We start from the raw sequence: 12,500 nt of genomic DNA, 5'->3' as shown, positions 1-12,500 counted from the left end.
AGGTGCTTTTAGAGTTCGATCTGAACCATACTCGTGTCTGATTCTTCTGGTTCCTGTCCAGGTAATAAAGTCACTCAGAAGGGTTGAAAAGGGTTTTGTTTTGTCTCCGTCTCTGCGTCCCTGCAGTCGGATTGAGTGGGTGTGGCTTCACTGGAGCGAGTATCTGAAGGCCTATGAGGAGTTCCAGCTGTGGCTGGAGAAGCAGCGCTGTGTTCTGCATGTCGACCTGGAGCATCAGCTGGACCTGAAGGAGAAGCTGTGGCAGGTGGACCAGCAGCAGGTGGTGCTGAGTGATATCCACAGCCAGGGGGCGCTGTTGGAGAGGCTGCTGGATGAGGCAGCAGCTCTGCACAGCAGGATCCAGGACCCTAGCGTGGACCTCCAGGCCCAGCAGAAACTGCAGGAGGACTACAGGGATGTGCGGGACCGAGCCAAGGTGGGACATTCTTGAATACACGTGGATCTCTACCAACTTGATGAGAGACAAAGATTCTGATCTTTAGCAAACTGGGTACTGGGTCGGAACCAGTTTTATCTGATTCTAGAGCCTCTTCATTTCCTGGAGCTCCGCATGTTCTGAACATGTTAAAAGTTTTTCTTTCAGTCGGATGATGTCCAATGATCTGTAATGGGTTCATTTCAGCAGGTCATGGTTCTGGTTCTGCTATGTGTTCCCATAGGATCGTCTGGCACTCCTGCAGAAGATCAGTGATGACCACAAGATTTTTGACAGCAATGTTAAGGAGTTCCAGTCATGGCTGCTGTCCAAGACCAGAGAGCTAACGGAGCTAGCGGGCCAGATTGGCACCATCCAGAACCGACTACAGGCCCTAAAGGTGAGAAGAGCAACACGGGTAAGACTAGATCAGACAAGCAGAACCAGCTGAGACCAGGGGAGCTGCGCCAGAGGTTCAGGATCAGAAGGAGCTCCTGGTCTGGCTCCTCTTTCTTAACTGGATCTAAAGATGTGTGAGAAACGTTCTGATCTATAGAACACACAACGTGACGGGAAGATGTGTCTGGTCCTTACACACACACACACACACGCACACACACACACACGCACACACACACGCACACACACACACACACACACACACACACACACACACACACACACACACACACACACACACACACACACACACACACACACACACACGCACACACACACGCACACACACTAACCCTAACTAACCAGTGGAGCTTAGTGACATTGTCCCAAAGTGAGGGCCACCAAAATGTCCTCGGTTAGATGTATAGACGAGTAAACACACACACACATCCATGATGGTAAATGGTCTGTATTTGATACGGCGCCCTCTAGAGTCCTGGAACCCCCGAAGGCGCTTTATGACAATCAGTCATTCACACATTCACACCCTGGTGCTGATGAGCTACATCGTAGCTACAGCTGCCCTGGGGCGCGCTGACAGAGGCGCCGCCGGCCCCTCCGGCCACCACCAACACAACTCTTACATATTTGATGTTCTCCTGAATGTTCTTCAGGTTTTGACCTGTTGTCGTTTCTCAGATTCTGGATGACAGCGTGGCCTGTGAGGAGAAGACTCTCCTGCACATCGAGGCCTTGGTGGACTGCGTCCAGGCCAACACGTCTCCTGCGGGGGCCGAAGCCGTTCAGGAGCAGGCTGAGGAGCTCAGGCTGGGCTGGCAGCGCCTCAGGCAGGCTCTCTGTGAGGCCCAGGATGGCCTTCACTGCAGATTGGACTCCCACAGTCAGTACCTGACCCGCTGCCAGAAGCTTGGAGAGGACATTGGTGGCCTGAGGGAGCTGCTGCAGGGTCTGGACCAGGAGCTGGACGAGAACCAGGAACCAGAGACGTCGGAGGAGAAGATGGTGGGACAGTGGAGGAAATACTCGGTATGGTGGGTGGAAGTGTTTCTGATCAGGAACGTTAGTCTGAGTTTAGGAAGAGCTGCAGAAGACACCAGATGTTTAAACAAAATCTGGTTTCCATGGAGATCAAACCTGAAATCATTCCATCTGGTGTCCTTAATGTTTGACTGACAGGTTTCTGAGCCGAAACAGCTCACCATGAAGCTGGGGCTCCAGCTGCTCAGGGATAGGTTGACCCTCAGCCTCCACGGAGCTAGATGTCTGCAGGTGTTAGGGAGACTTACCTGGTGGGGTCCTAAGTGTGATTAAACCAGAGGCCCAGCTGCATAATGGGTCATGGTTCTGTGGTGGTATGACCTCTGGCCTTCGGGTTGTGTGTGGGTGTGTTCCAGGAAGTGAGGAGGACTCTGGTAGGTGAGGACTCTCAGGTGGATCTTCTGAAGTCTCAGCTGAAGGAACTCTTCAGGTTTTCTGAGGATTCTCGTCACCTGTCTGATGATGTGCTGGCTGTCGTCAAAGAGCATCAGAGGTGTGTGTGTGTGTGTGTGTGTGTGTTTCCTGAGATAACGTGCTGCTCAGTGGCCGTTTGTGAAAAAGCGGGGGGGGGTCGTCATTTTTTTCACTTTTATTAACCAAACCTTCAGCGTGCTTTTGTGTGCGGACCGCAGGTGTTCTGCACCGAACCCTTCTGACCGACAGGAGGGTTGTGCTGACATGGGGGTGCAGCGCTGCGCGGGGTTATTGAACCGTTTCGGGTTTTTTCCATTAAATAATGAATTTTTCACACAGTTGCGTGATTTAAGTGCAGCGGATAAAAGTTCCTCTGCGAGTCTCCGCACGGACGCATGATGGCTGCACGCGCCCGACCTCCGTTTAAAAAATGTGATGTGCAAATTCTGATCAACGTGTTTCAGGGCGGATCGGACCGGCTGGAGTCTGAAGAGACTCTGAGCTTCGTGTCGCCTCTCCTTCCCTTCGCTCACACGGAGCAGGCACGCTGCAGCAAACATGTAAACAAACATGTCTGCTGAACTTTGCGCTGTGACTACTGATGTCAAGTTTTCATCCTACAACAAAACACGGCGCGGAGCGGAGGACGCTCGTTATTTCAGACCAGTTCTACAGGAGAAACTCTGGCGGGGCGGGGCGGGGTGAGGGGTGAAGAAATGAAAACACGTCAAACACAGCTGCACAAATCATGGTCATAAATACGCAGACGCCTCATTGGGCGCTGGAGAGTGTACCAGCATCGCCGCCATGTTGGAGTCGATGCAGATGAGCAAGCATGGCGTTCCTGTGCAGCCCCCGGCTACAACAGCGTACTAATGAAAACAGATCACATGGGATCACTAGTGGCTGTTCTAGCCTTTTATATTTAGTATTTATTTTTATTTAATGATGTTTATATTATCTTGCCGTACCTTGCGTTTGATTTTATGAAAATGCTGATAAAACGTGTTTTTTAGTTGGGTAAGCAGCTTCCTCCGTAGAAATGAAGGCACTGGGGGCTGTTCTATCTAAGATGGCGGTCGGTCGCTACAGCGTCTCCAATAGACAGCGCCAGTCCACGGGGCATCTACGTATATATGTCTGTGGCGCAGATACCCTGTGTCATAATGAGACATCATGCTAGATTAGCAGCCTGTGATGACGCCTGGTTCTGCTCACTGTAGGAGCTGCTTCAGATATTAAATAAATAAATATTATCATAATATACAGAAAATTCATCGAACCGAGCCTTTCAAAACACCGAACCGAACCGAACAGGAGTTTAGTGAACCGTTACCCTCGGAGTTACACCAGTAACTGAATTGTTAGATCTGGTTCTTGGGTTTGGTTTAGATGTTCTGCCTTTCTCCCCGGTGTCTCAGTGTGAAGTGTAGAGCCAACAGACTGTGTTCCGAGTCAGAGCTGGAGCTCAGGAGTCTCCTACAGGACCCCCTGATTGTCTTCTCTCGGTGGAGAACATCTGTTGCTCAGGTGATGGAGGCGTCCAGCCAGGTGACTGATTTCTCCAATAGTGCCATGCTGCTGCAAACCATACAGGTAACACACACACACACACACACACACATACACACACACACACACACACATACACATACACACACACACATACACATACACATAGAAAAAATGCTGGAAGTGCTGCAGGGGTGTGAGAAATCTTATCTGGTGCTCTCACTGGTGCTCTTCAGCCAAGGGATCCACATAAATGTTGGCAAAAGGAGATCTGAGGCACTCAGGAGGTACAAAAATAAAAAGCCTTTATTAGTACATGGCTTAAATTGTTAAAAACATCAATGCCAACGCGTTTCAGCCCACAGGGCCTTCATCAGGGCTCAAAATGGTTGTATACTCACTCACCCCCATGTTAAAAAGGCCAATCAATGACACCTGCCAAAGCTGGGCAGGTAGACTGCATTCTGATTGGATGGCCAGTACAACACAAAAACTTTTTACATCTAAACAATCCTATTGTAAGGATGAATACTTACAAATATGAAATTTCACTTCTAGAATTTGAGAAAAAAATTATAAATATGGTACACAAATTGTAAGAAAACATGAGATTATAAATAAGGAGCTAAATCTAATTCTCCATTAAGACCTGGGAAATTAGTAGCTTTTAGTGTGTAAATCCAAAATGATTCTCTTTGCAAGAGTTTTTTAAGCCTATCTCCTCCTCTAATTGAATTTTTTATATGTTCAATCCCTGTGATTTTAAGAGAGTTACAGCTTCCATGATTTGTGTCTTTATAATGCACTGCCATAGGATATAGATGATTACCAGATCTGATTGCTTGTTTGTGCTCTGCAAGTCTTGCTTTTAACTTGCGTTTAGTTCTTCCAATATAGAAGCAACCACACGGGCATTCTAGTCTGTAGACCACGAACGAAGTATTACAGTTGATGAATGTATTAATGTAAAAAGTACGTCCTGTGAAAACATCAGCAAAACAGTTAGTGTTAGTCATGTTGTCACAGTGAACACAATTTCCACATTTATAGTTGCCTTTTCGAGTTGATAACCAGGTTTTTTGTTGCTGTGGAGGAAGGTGACTTTGAACAAGTTGATCATTTAATGTTGGGGCTCGTCTGAAGCTGATAGTAGGAGTATCTGGGAGAGCTTCCCTAAGAACACTGTCACTTTTCAGTATGTCCCAGTTTTTTGTAATTATTTTTTTGATCTTGTGGGCTTGATCACTGAATTGGGTCACAAAATAAACACCATCTGATCTTTGTTGGTTCTTCTCTTTAGGTACCAATAGCTGTTCTCTTGGCAGGCTTTTAGTCTTATTATACGCTTTGAGTATCGTTCTTTGCTGGTATCCTCTTGTTGTAAAGCTCTGGCCCATAACTGTAGCATTTCTTTCAAATTCTTCTTCTGTGTCACAAATACGTCTAAGTCTTTGAAACTGACCAGTGGGAATGTTGTTTATTAACCATGATGGATGGAAACTGTCTGCTCTGAGGATTGTATTACGGTCAGTAGGTTTTCTAAAAATAGAAGTGTGTAAATCTCCATTATCAGATTTTGAGATTTTTATATCTAGGAAATTAATTTCTGATGAGGAGAAGTCTAGGCTGAGTTTCAAACTTTTGTTAGTTTTGTTAAGATATGAATGGAATTGAAGTAGTTCTGATTCTGAACCAGACCACAGCAGAATAATGTCGTCAATGTATCTTCCCCACCACATCATCTTATCAGCATAGACATTACGATCAGAGTATACATATGTTTCTTCCCAAAGTCCCATAAAAAGATTAGAGTAATTGGGTGCAAAGCATGCTCCCATTGCTGTACCTTTTTTCTGTCTAAAAAATTGGTTCTGAAACAGAAACACATTGTTACATAGAGTCCACTTCGCCAGCTGAAGGATGAAAGAAGAAGGAGGCATATCTTCTGAATGTCTTTGGTCCAGGTAATAGGTTAGTGCTTCTAGTCCTTCTGTGTGGTCAATGTTAGTGTATAGCGCCTCCACATCCATAGTAACAAGAAGTCCAGGTCCTATGTTCCTTATATCATTCAGTTTGTTCAGTACTTGAGTAGTGTCTTGAACAAAAGAAGGCAGTTCAGAAACAAATGTTTTAATGAAAAAATCTACAAACTGTGAGGCTGGTTCTGTGATTGATTCATTGCCACTAATTATTGGTCTGCCTGGTGGATTCTCCAAGTTCTTATGGATTTTAGGGAGCATGTAGAAAGAAGGAATTCTTGGGTGCTCATTCAGTAGAAAGTCATGTTCTTTTTGTGAGATCCATTGTTCATTTTTAGCGTGTAAAAGCATCTCCTTAAGTTCAGTCTTTATTTGCTCTGTTGGATTCATTTGAATGTGTTCATAGTATTCACTGTTATCCAACTGTCTCTTAGCTTCTGTGACATATTGGTCTCTGCCCCACACAACTACCGCTCCTCCTTTATCAGCTCTCTTGATGATGATGTCTTCATTAGCTGATAACCTCTTAATTGCATCTCTTTCTTTGTTTGTGAGATTATGCTTCGTTTTATTTTTAGATGCAAAGAGTTGATCAACTTCTTGTGTAACTTTTTTGTAGAAGACATTCAGAGTCTGATTACATATGTTGGGTATAAAGGTGGACTTGGGTCTGAATGGGGTTCTCCCACCATCTTGCTGTATATGGTCTCGAGAAGCTGCTTGACTTGGATTCGTATGGTACCAGACTTTCAGCTGAAGATTACGGTGAAACTTGAACAAATCTATTTTGGTCTGGAATTCTTTAGCCGTGTTCTTAGGAGCAAACGTGAGACCTTTTGATAAAACAGAGATCTGACAGGTTGAAAGAGGAACCCCTGAAATGTTAATTACTGGTAGGGTTAGGGTTAGGGTTACATTGGACTCTCTGAGTTTTATGGGCTGTGTTAGAGTATTTCGGTTAGGTTTTCCAGCCCTTGGTTTTGTGTTATCCTCTAATGTTTTAATTAATTTGTTTTTCTTTACACAAGTTACTTCTTTCCTCCCTGGTTTCCCCTCCCTGAAGAAGGTAAAACGTAACAAGTGAACATTAAAGGATAATATCCCGGACGAGCCCCCACTTGTGTCCTCTCAGGTATTGTAAGTATGTCCTTTTTGTTATATTCTGTTGTGCTTGTTATATTTTAAAGTGAACAGAGTGAATTCCCTATAGGCTATTGGAGCGCACCCTCTTTAGGATGCGTTCTGGTTTTTGTTTTTCTAGAGTTGGGGTTATGGAGGTTAGTGTTGGTGATTCAGTTCATCATCTCGGGAGCACCCCAGGAAGGGCTGTGGCTAACCCCCTCCCTTTGTTGGTTTTGAATGTGCCTCGGCACATGTGCTTAATCGGCCCATCTCTACGCCCCATGAAGACTAGGATGGAGATCAGCTAGACTCCTTCAATTAGCTAGAGGGAATTCTTGTTGGAAAAAAAAAACCTGGGAGTGTTTGTGATAAAAGCCATGGAGGACAAAGGTGAAAGAAAAAAAAAATTGTGGTTGAACGTGTTTTAATTTTTTTTCTTTTAAGGGAGGAAGTGTTACGGCTGTTGCCGTTTGCCTCAGAAATCTGACACTGCAGAGGACAATCAGTGCTTCCTCCACCTCCTACCTGCACAGCTGCACTCACTTGGGCTGATCACCTCCTGAGCAGCATAAAAGGGAGAGCTGCCAGGAGGAAGGGAGAGACTGGATCTGTGCCAGTTCTCTCATGTGCTCCATTTATTGGTGTTTTAATGGCTTTTAAATGGGTTTTAGTTCTTTAAGCTTAGTGAAGCTTAAGAGCTTTTAGAGGTTTTTAACAGACGAGGGACCAGAGTGCTGGTTACCTCTTGGCTCCCAAACTTGTGTTTAAGTCAGTGGACTTTGTTTTGTGAATGTTTGGGAGCATTTGATGTCTGTTTTAAACGTGAACCCTTGGCCATTTTAACAATGTGTTTAAGTACTTTTAGATTTGGAGCTTTTTGTCATTTTAAAATCCTTGTAATAAATCTGTGTTTACAATTTCCACAACTGAAGCGGGGAATCGGGTGTTTTTACACATAAGGGTGAGTAGAAACCTTTTTCCTGATTTGGTGCGGGGTAAAGGACCCACACAATCCATCACTATGTGATCAAAGGCATCCCCAACAATCGGTATGGGCTGGAGAGGAGCGGGAGTTAAGTTTTGGTTTGCTTTTCCCACGACTTGGCAAATATGGCAACGCTTACAAAACTGACTCACATCCTTTCTTAAGCCGGGCCAGAAGAAGTGTTCCAAAACAGTTTGATAAGTTTTCTTGATGCCAAAATGTCCTGACCAATCACTCTCATGGGCGATCGTCAGTATTTTATGTTTGAATTTTTGAGGGATAACAATCTGTGTTACAGTTTTCCAGGTAGCGCCTACATCTTTAGGGTCAGTCCAAGATCTCATCAAAACCTCGTTTTCAAAAAAGTACTTAATGTTACTTTGCTCTGTACCTTTGACTGCTGCAAAACATTTGTCTAGAGATTTATCCGCCTTTTGCTCTTGCACTAACGTGGTTCTAGACACACTGTTGTCATCAAGCTGTAAATGTTCCGGTTTTTCCGAGGACATTTGTTCTGGGTGACATTCTGGTTCTGAGACCTGCTCAAGATTTTCTTCAAACAGGGAAGAAATGTCAAGTAACCCATCATTTAGTTTTGATTGAGAGCGCGTCACAACACATGAGGGAAATATGTCAGGGAAGAACTTAACATAGTCTAGGTCAGGGATTGGTTGTGCTACGACTTCTGGAGCGGGGGTAACCAGTCCTCCAGCGATGTCGTTTCCAAGTAGTAAATCCACCCCGGAAATAGGTAAAGTGTCGCTCACAGCAATGCAAAATTTACCCTTAGCTAGACCACAATCCAGCATGACCTCATGTAGTGGAAATGACGCGTTCTCAGAGTTTAATCCTTTTAACAGGACTGAAACACCAGAGTAACTGTCTTTGCCAAAAGGAAGCACTCTTTTCAAAACCACTGAGTGAGAAGCACCAGTGTCCCTTAGTATTTTAACTGGAACTGCAGGAGTAGAGGTTAAGGCTGCTGTTCCTTCCGATACAAATGGTGTGAAGCATTTGTCATAGTTCTGACCCTCGGGTTGCAGATTATGAGGATTCGATAAAAACCCTACCTCCCTGGGAGGTGACTCTCGTCTTTCATTTTTACGCTTTAAGATCAAGCAGTCTTTAGCAATATGTCCCAGCTGATGACAATAGAAACACCGCGGTAAACTCTTTATTGCTTGTTTTTCTGGTGCTTTGAGTTTACTATCTGTTGGACGCTTAAACTTGGTTTCAGTATTCAAACGGTGGGTCAATGCAAACTCATCTGCTGACAAAGCAGCTGCAGACAACGTGGACACCTTTTGTTCATTGAGATACAACACCAGTTTCTCAGGAAGACACCTTTTAAATTCCTCTAAGAGGAGTAACTCTTTCAACTCAGAGAACGAAGAAGCTTTAGCAGCCATCAACCATTTATCAAACAACCCATTCTTTTCTCTGGCAAATTCAACATAGGTTTGAGTTTCATTTCGTTTCCTTAATGTTCTGAACTTCTGTCTATAGGCTTCGGGCACTAATTCATAGGCTTTTAAAACTGCTTCTTTTACTTTATCATAATCTGTTACATCGTGAGTGGACAGTGATGAGATTACCTCTTGGGCTTTTCCACACAGTTTGCACTGTAATAGCAGGGGCCAGACTTCCCGCGGCCAGGAGAGTGCATGTGCAAGGCGCTCAAACGCGGTGAAGTAGCTGTCCACCTCGGCCTCACGGAATGGCGGCAGCAACGTGATGCACTTGCTGATGTCCAGCCGGTCTGGTCCACTGTCCTTTCTTTCATCTACTCCTCGTGCTGAATGGTTTGCCAGCTGTGTTTGGAGTTCCAGCTCCAAGCGACGGAGTCGGACTTTTGTTTCAGCCTCGATTTCGAGCTTCCTGAGTTCCATCTCCATTTGTCTTCGCTGAGCTTTTTCTTCAGCCTCGTGCTTTAGTCGAGCCAACCTGACCCGCAGCTTAGTAGACCCGGGAGATTCTCGAAAGGAGTCTGAAGACATTGGATCATAGCGAGGAATTGAGACAGAAGGAGCCAACTGTCTTTCACCTGGAGGTGGGGTCACCTTCCGTTCCTCGGTGTCTGTCTCCCGGTCTGTATAGTCCCCGGCCACAGTTCCACCATCACCCTTCTCATGATTTGCCCCCTGCTGGAGGAGGAGAGGATTAACAGAAGCCAGCACAGGGGGAAACAGTTTCAATTGTTCCATTTCAAGCACAATCCGTTTTCGTAGCTCCAACTTCCGCATCTGCTGAGCCCCAGTGAGGCCAAGGTGCACAGCCACCTCTACTAAATCCTGTTTGCGACATCCCTCTATCTGGCTACGGGAAGGTGCCTCCAAGAAAGCCTTTAAATCAAAGACAGACATATCATTAGTCTACAGAATTCTACACACACAAGGTCACTTCAGGAGAGGAAATATGGGAAATGGTGAAGAAGGCTTCCAGGATTAAGATGTGAACATTAAAGGATAATATCCCGGACGAGCCCCCACTTGTTACGTGGGTTAGGGTTAGGGTTAGGGTTAGAATTTGAGAGTCTTTTGTGGTTAATTTGCTGAATTATTATGTAGAAGGTGAAAGCTTCTTTAGGTTTTGGAAATAACCCTGAGTCTTTTAGTTAATCCATCCCACATCTTTAACATCCTGTTGGACACTTAGGTCTGAGTGGTTTTCTTTTGGTGCTGCCAGATAAAATATCTGAGTCTTAGTCTCCTGTTTTATTTTATATGAACATTGGACTAACCCTAACCCTAACCCTAACCCCATTCAGACCCAAGTCCACCTTTATACCCAACATATGTAATCAGACTCTGAATGTCTTCTACAAAAAAGTTACACAAGAAGTTGATCAACTCTTTGCATCTAAAAATAAAACGAAGCATAATCTCACAAACAAAGAAAGAGATGCAATTAAGAGGTTATCAGCTAATGAAGACATCATCATCAAGAGAGCTGATAAAGGAGGAGCGGTAGTTGTGTGGGGCAGAGACCAATATGTCACAGAAGCTAAGAGACAGTTGGATAACAGTGAATACTATGAACACATTCAAATGAATCCAACAGAGCAAATAAAGACTGAACTTAAGGAGATGCTTTTACACGCTAAAAATGAACAATGGATCTCACAAAAAGAACATGACTTTCTACTGAATGAGCACCCAAGAATTCCTTCTTTCTACATGCTCCCTAAAATCCATAAGAACTTGGAGAATCCACCAGGCAGACCAATAATTAGTGGCAATGAATCAATCACAGAACCAGCCTCACAGTTTGTAGATTTTTTCATTAAAACATTTGTTTCTGAACTGCCTTCTTTTGTTCAAGACACTACTCAAGTACTGAACAAACTGAATGATATAAGGAACATAGGACCTGGACTTCTTGTTACTATGGATGTGGAGGCGCTATACACTAACATTGACCACACAGAAGGACTAGAAGCACTAACCTATTACCTGGACCAAAGACATTCAGAAGATATGCCTCCTTCTTCTTTCATCCTTCAGCTGGCGAAGTGGACTCTATGTAACAATGTGTTTCTGTTTCAGAACCAATTTTTTAGACAGAAAAAAGGTACAGCAATGGGAGCATGCTTTGCACCCAATTACTCTAATCTTTTTATGGGACTTTGGGAAGAAACATATGTATACTCTGATCGTAATGTCTATGCTGATAAGATGATGTGGTGGGGAAGATACATTGACGGCATTATTCTGCTGTGGTCTGGTTCAGAATCAGAACTACTTCAATTCCATTCATATCTTAACAAAACTAACAAAAATTTGAAACTCAGCCTAGACTTCTCCTCATCAGAAATTAATTTCCTAGATATAAAAATCTCAAAATCTGATAATGGAGATTTACACACTTCTATTTTTAGAAAACCTACTGACCATAATACAATCCTCAGAGCAGACAGTTTCCATCCATCATGGTTAATAAACAACATTCCCACTGGTCAGTTTCAAAGACTTAGACGTATTTGTGACACAGAAGAAGAATTTGAAAGAAATGCTACAGTTATGGGCCAGAGCTTTACAACAAGAGGATACCAGCAAAGAACGATACTCAAAGCGTATAATAAGACTAAAAGCCTGCCAAGAGAACAGCTATTGGTACCTAAAGAGAAGAACCAACAAAGATCAGATGGTGTTTATTTTGTGACCCAATTCAGTGATCAAGCCCACAAGATCAAAAAAATAATTACAAAAAACTGGGACATACTGAAAAGTGACAGTGTTCTTAGGGAAGCTCTCCCAGATACTCCTACTATCAGCTTCAGACGAGCCCCAACATTAAATGATCAACTTGTTCAAAGTCACCTTCCTCCACAGCAACAAAAAACCTGGTTATCAACTCGAAAAGGCAACTATAAATGTGGAAATTGTGTTCACTGTGACAACATGACTAACACTAACTGTTTTGCTGATGTTTTCACAGGACGTACTTTTTACATTAATACATTCATCAACTGTAATACTTCGTTCGTGGTCTACAGACTAGAATGCCCGTGTGGTTGCTTCTATATTGGAAGAACTAAACGCAAGTTAAAAGCAAGACTTGCAGAGCACAAACAAGCAATCAGATCTGGTAATCA

At 43.9% G+C, this 12,500-nt stretch overlaps 1 protein-coding gene across 5 annotated transcripts in view; it reads left to right on the top strand.

Moving 5' to 3' along the window:
• Positions 1–12,500, top strand: part of syne3 (spectrin repeat containing, nuclear envelope family member 3) — a 54,560-nt gene that overhangs the window by 22,541 nt on the left and 19,519 nt on the right. For all 5 annotated transcript variants that reach the window (XM_070547153.1, XM_070547154.1, XM_070547155.1 and 2 more), the window contains exons 4-8: positions 127–436; positions 681–836; positions 1,535–1,882; positions 2,251–2,387; positions 3,730–3,904. In XM_070547153.1, the coding sequence (XP_070403254.1) occupies positions 127–436; positions 681–836; positions 1,535–1,882; positions 2,251–2,387; positions 3,730–3,904 (1,126 nt within the window). The remainder of the gene's footprint in view (positions 1–126; positions 437–680; positions 837–1,534; positions 1,883–2,250; positions 2,388–3,729; positions 3,905–12,500) is intronic.

The sequence above is a fragment of the Nothobranchius furzeri genome, chromosome 18 (assembly GCF_043380555.1).
Source record: "Nothobranchius furzeri strain GRZ-AD chromosome 18, NfurGRZ-RIMD1, whole genome shotgun sequence".
In the NCBI taxonomy this organism is placed as follows: domain Eukaryota; kingdom Metazoa; phylum Chordata; class Actinopteri; order Cyprinodontiformes; family Nothobranchiidae; genus Nothobranchius; species Nothobranchius furzeri.
This window is presented reverse-complemented; position numbering and strand designations above follow the sequence as displayed.